Source organism: Falco rusticolus, chromosome 8 (genome assembly GCF_015220075.1).
Source record: "Falco rusticolus isolate bFalRus1 chromosome 8, bFalRus1.pri, whole genome shotgun sequence".
Lineage (NCBI taxonomy): Eukaryota > Metazoa > Chordata > Aves > Falconiformes > Falconidae > Falco > Falco rusticolus.
In genome coordinates this window covers 45,962,452-45,968,451 of record NC_051194.1, presented here as the reverse complement: position 1 = coordinate 45,968,451, position 6,000 = coordinate 45,962,452, and the positions used below count along the sequence as shown (strand labels likewise).

General features: G+C 46.8%; 1 protein-coding gene across 2 annotated transcripts in view; it reads left to right on the top strand.

The window, feature by feature from the left end:
• The first annotated feature begins 2,873 nt into the window (after positions 1-2,873).
• Positions 2,874-6,000, top strand: part of OLA1 (Obg like ATPase 1) — a 103,606-nt gene continuing 100,479 nt past the window's right edge. Inside the window, exons 1-3 of one of the 2 annotated variants that reach the window (XM_037397312.1) lie at positions 2,874-2,993; positions 3,271-3,371; positions 5,161-5,304. In XM_037397312.1, the coding sequence (XP_037253209.1) occupies positions 3,271-3,371; positions 5,161-5,304 (245 nt within the window). In that variant the 5' untranslated portion in view covers positions 2,874-2,993. Of the gene's footprint in view, positions 2,994-3,270; positions 3,372-5,160; positions 5,305-6,000 lie in introns of those variants that run through there. The other variant, XM_037397313.1, reaches the window with a different exon arrangement.

Genomic DNA, 6,000 nt, shown 5'->3' with positions numbered 1-6,000 from the left:
TTAAAATAGGGCATGCTATAAGAACAGTTTTTACTGCCTTCTCTCCTTCAATTTTCTTAGCAGGCAAACACTGATGGTGTCTGTCTTTAATGGTTCAGAGAAGCAGAGCCTAGGTTAAAGAAAATTTCCTTAATTTTTTGAAGAGTTCTGGTCTGGCTTCTATAACATTCCACAATTCATTTTTCATAGATTCATAGAGATTTCATCTTTCCTTCTGGAAATCTATTATTCCCAGATCATCCTCTCAAGAGGATTATTACTGTATTATTTATTAAATTGCCATGTGGATTGTTATAAGTAAGCCCCAATGTGTTTACAACGGGCTCCCCTTGACCATACGGTATCTTTATAAATGGCTAGATATGCATGAACAAAAATCTAGTGATGTGCCCAACCACCACCAGCGATCCTTTGAATGCAAAAAGCATACAGATGCTCAGGGTACGTCTCTGGGTGCTGGGTATTTCACCTTTCCAGTGCTTCCTGCCCTGGTGTAGGATTTGTTGGGTCAGGAAACAGAAAACCAGGAAGTCTGAGCCCACATCTCTACTTGCAGTGAACAGTTACCCTTTGTGTCTTGATGCTTCCCTTTTATTTATGTTATTATTTCCACAAGGGTCCAGGTTCTTGTTCACAGTTTCCTTGCAAGCCATAATCATCTCAGAAAGCTTTTGGAGTTCACATTCACCAAAAAAGCCTACAGAGAAAGACATCCTAAATAATAGTATCACATATATTGACAGGGCCAATTTAGGTTAAGAGAACTGTTGTTTTTATTGCTGAAGACTTATTTACTTTTGGTAAATTCTTTTAACAGAACTTAGATGAAGTTAGATGAAAAAGGAATTCTTTTTCTGGTCAAAATATTTTAAAAGACTCACAAAAGGAAACTGCACATACAACTAAGGTAAGTGTTTATATTCCTGGTAATTTCTGAAGATAACATTAGCACAGATTTACGGCAGAACAAAAAAATTGATCTAGACACAGAATGCAGACAAGTTGTAATAATTACTCATTAATTTTTTTCCTGTACAAATTATATAACCCAAACAATGCTATGCAGAGGAATTGTTGATCTTAATGACCCTTACAGCTGGTTAACTCTCTTCATTCTGTTTATGGATTAAAATTATATACTTGTTTGTTTGAAACAGCAAATGGAAGAAAAAGCCTTATTCTGAGAACTTTCAGTGCAGCCCTAAATTTACATGCTGTGTTACCTAATACCTCCTAGAAATACTGACTTCTGAAACTGGTCGGTTCTTCCCAGAACTGACCCAAGGGTCAAATCCAGCCTTGCATCTGAAGACTGAATAAATGGGCTTTGCATTCCTGTGGTGTTGTTCTTAGGGACAACAAAACTGATTTTGTAGAGCCATTCCTGCAACAGCAAAAATGCAGGCTATTATAATAATGATCGCTCATTACGGTAGATTCCTATTTACAGGTTTAAATGGAACCCCTGTGTGGAGATAATTTTTCTAGTATAATTGTAAACCCTTGCAGACTCCTTTTACTTCCTCCTGCCCGTTTTGGTGGGTTCTGCTGGGCAGAGGAATCACGGCAGGGTTCAGCGCTCCTCGTCTGGGGGAAGAGGTTGGAGCCCCCATCTGCCGCAGCTGTCCCTGGGGCTCTGCTCTCGACTCTGGCTCTGAGTAACCGGGCCTGAGAAATTAAATGACTTTATCTCGCATTCCAATTCTCTGTATACAAAGCATGCAAGTATTCACTTTCGTGAAGCAGCTGGGAGTCCTGACAGCAGGTAACTAGGGACATCTGACAAGGTTATGGGAAAGCTGTAATAGAAATACCGTACAAGTTATGGAACACACCCCCCCCCCCGCCCCGACAGCTCACTGTGCCCCACGCTCAGGGCTGCAGAGTTCTGCCTGTCCTGTTTGTGGCTTACTCCCAAGCTGTGTGCCTGCCGGGGAATGGCAGGGAACCCTCCCCTGGAGAAAGGGTTACGCGCAGCAGCAGCCCTGGGTGAGTTTTGCTACCCTAGTCTGGAGCTGAGGTGGCCAGGGAAGGCCTGGTCATGCTGCTAGGGCAGGGGAGGGCCTGGGGCCCCGGGCGGGCGCCTCCTCTCCACCTGGGCTACTCACACTGGTGTTGCCTTCATGCAGCCCCAGTTTGGTGGGGTTTTGCCCCATCGCCTTTCCCGGAGGAGTTGCACTTGTTCTCTGAGGCAAACGGCGCCCTGGGTGGCCAGTGCTCTCCTCGGGTGCACTGTTGCAGCCACCAGCCCGCAGCCACCAGCCATCCCAGCGGCTGCAGGGGATAGCAGCCCCACTGTCGCCAGAGCTCGTCTTGCCCCGAGCCCAGCACCACACGGCCACTGGCGGGGAGCCAGGGCAGGAGCCGGCAGGGCCAAGGCTTCGGGTCTCCGGTCACAGCCGCAGCCACCAGCGTCAGCCCCCGCCACCCTGCTCCGGCCTTTGTAGCTGGGCTTTTGGATGTTTGCCAGAAAGGTAAACCAGTAATCTATTATTGATGAAGGGAACATTAATGTTGAAATTAAATAGTAGGATACGTGTAGATCTTCTAGCGTGCAGCAGTCTGTTGTCTATCCATGCACGCTATTACCCAGTTTTACAGGTTTTACTGGTATCCGCACTTCCGCAGGTTGCTTCTGTAGCAGGCGGGCTGCTCTCCTACGCGCGTTGCCATTTATGAAGTAAACGCAAAGGCGTCGGAGCGTAACTCATCTGAATCACGTCTGTCCACTTCTTCTGATGACGGTCTCCGACGGCGCCGGACGCCGCGCGCAGCCTGCGGGTGCCGGGGCGGGGGCGCGCGGGCGGCGCTGGCGGGACGCGGCGGCGCGTGGAGCCCCGCCCTCCGCAGCGACCTTTCCCCTCGCGCCGCTCCCCGCCAATGGGCGGCCTCGTCCCCGCCTGTTCCGCCGGCGTGGCCGCGTGCGAGGGGCCGCTCGCGCCTCTTCCTCTCAGGCGGGGGCCGCGCAGCCCGGCTCCGGCAGCTGAGGTGAGGTGAGCCGGGCCGCGCCGAGCCCGCCCGCCCTCTCCTCGCCGCAGGCCTCGCGTCGTACCGCCGGGCCGGGCCGGGCTGGGGGGAGTGCGGTGGAGGAGCCGCCGGGGCCTGGGAGCCGCCGCGCGGGGCGGGGGCGGGGGTTTCTCCTCGGCCTTCCTGAGGCGGAGGCGGCGGCTCGGCCGGAGCGTGCCTCGCCGGGAGGGGACGGGGTTGGGGGTGCGCGGCGGAGCCGCGGCTGTCGCGGGGCCTTGAGTGTGCGCTGCTCTGTGCTTTCAGATGCCCCCGAAAAAGGGAGGCGACGGGGTTAAAGCGCACCCGATCATCGGAAGGTTTGGGACGTCCCTGAAGATCGGGATCGTCGGGCTGCCAAACGTTGGGTAGGTGGTCAGGGGAGCGCGGGGCTGGGGGCGGCGGTGGGGCGAGGGGCAGGCCGGGGGCTCCCCGGTTTGCCTTTGCTGTGGGTAGAGTGAGCTGACACGGTTTCTGGGTGAAGATAGGTGCCTACACCTATCTGTATACGGGCAGAGAGACACGATTAGAATCGTTTTGCTCAGTGGCAAATCTTTAGCTTGAACTACCGATAGGTGGAACGATCTAAAACACTCGGGTAGCGTGAGGCTGGTGTGTACAAGTCTGGACAAGGTAATAGTAAAGAATTAAACAAAAGTCTTAGCGATTGCCGAGGTTTGTAATTTGCATTTCCTTACTTCCACTGTTGTGTGTGTGTAATACATGTTTTTATACAAATACATATGTGCATACAGATTCCTTTTATATTTTATTTTTTGGGGGAGGATGATATGCACAGGAAGCAGTTAATGGTACCGTGTCATTAGTAGCATTAGGAGTTCCGTTCTTGAAACTTCAGGGTTTGTGATGAAAAAAGTTATGTGAGTTACAGTTTGGGGAGTTAATGGAAGATGAATTGCTCTCTGTCACGCTTCTCATCGGTAGTAGTTATAGCTTCTCAAAGGAGCTATACTTAAAGCACTTAAAAAGGACAGTGAATTACCTGGAGAATAACCGTGTGAAACTATTGGTGTTAATTTGTGTATCGCATTTGCTAAAAGAAGTTCTCAGCATTCTCAAACTTTAAATACTTAACAAATGAGAGGAAAAGTTTGAGCATGTCTCAGAGCCGTAAGTACTTTTTATTAAAATTTATTTTTCAGTGTGTAGGTAAATTGCACAGCAGAAAGGAAATTATTAGCAGTAACATTGTATAATGTGTCAGTGGGGAAAATGGCAGTTTCCTTATGATGTAACTTTCAAGGAAAACTGGCTGACTTTTGAGCATGTTGGCTGTATGCAGGGCAACTTTCAGATTTTTTTTTCTAGTGGCTGAGAAGTTACCCAAAACAAACGGGGAAAAAAAACCCCAAACACCAAAACCTCCAGAATATTTATGGCAGAAGGTTCAAGGGTTAAGAACTTTCTCTCAGCAATAACTCATGAATTGCTCTTTTTTGGTTTAATAAATGCCAACTAACAAAATGATCTGCTACTTGGCAAGTGAAAATGTTCTTTCCCACCCTACCCCCCCCCCCCCCCGGCCCTGATACCACTTGCAGGTTTTTTTCTATTGCTATTTAACAAGGATGAAAAATCTTTGGTAGGGTAGAACTGTATCTTTATATGACAAAAGATTACTTGTAATTGATTAATCAATGTGGTTTGCTTTCTGTGCCCCTCTTTCTCTTTTGATTGTTGACTTTTATTGCTTAGACACTGAAATTTTGTTAATGCAGAAATAGAGCTGAGGAAACAATACAGTTGTGGAAAGAGCTGGTGAGTCTTGGCAAAATTAGTTCACTCAGAATAAGTTTCGAGCATCCTTATTGGTTCCTCACTTTGGAAAGTGGTGGCCAGTAGAGCTGTGCTTTGCTTTTGGCTTAAAATTTCTTTGCGAACTGACATGTGCAATATAGTCACTTAAGGAATTTTAAAGGACAGGGAAGAGAGGTGAACATTGGGTCTCAATGGGACACTCTGTATGTGTATTTGAAAAGTGTCTTGTACTAGAAGAATCAGGGCGATGGTCACTGTTACTGAAGTAAAGGTTAAGTTCAGTTTTGCTTTTGGGTTGGAATAAGATGTGTTTCTATCCAGCCCTTTTAAATGCTTCTAATTTGAACTTCTTTAAGAAAGTGTGTATTTTGTTTATAGGAAATCAACATTTTTCAATGTACTAACAAAGAGTCAAGCAGCAGCAGAAAATTTTCCTTTCTGTACCATTGATCCAAATGAGAGTCGAGTACCTGTACCAGATGACAGATTTGACTTCCTATGCCAGTATCACAAACCTCCAAGGTAACTCAAATTCTTAATATTTTTCTTCAGTTAAGCAGCTGAAATAGTATGACTGAACCCAATGTTTTCATAGAAGTTCAATGTGCCGCTATGTCTTTAAATTTTTACTGACATCTGTTTCAGCATGTGAAATTATATATGTACCTGGATTATACCTTTCTCCCTGCCCCCAGTATGACCTTTGTGCTACGAGAATGAGAAATCTGGGAGCTGCTTGCTAGTCATTGCTCAGCACTGTCTGATGCTTGGTGTTCCTGTCTTTTGAAGGTAGTGGCTCCCAGGTGACTTGGAGGATCTTCTGAAGAGATTTCGAAAACAGTAGTGGACATACCTAATGTGTCACGAGGCCGCTCATTTGTAAAATTTCCACCCTGTGTTTTGTATCGTCCAGAATATTGTATATGCTGTAGGTGGCCAAACAAATATCTGTCAACATAGTTGTATCCTCAGTCTTCTGACAGTAAGCTTTATGGGCATGCCGCCTTTTTTCTCCTGACTCTTTCCCTCCTTTTTATGGGCTCTGCTACTTGTTACCTGGTATATTCAGGGATATTCCTACAATATGTCTCTTCTACTTGTTCCCTTACTCTAGGAGTGTACTAATTTGATCATGTCAATGGCTGTTGCAGTTGACCATTTCCATAATCTGCTCTATGTTCAGTGTGGGAAATAGTTTTTTGCTTGAACAGGAAAACT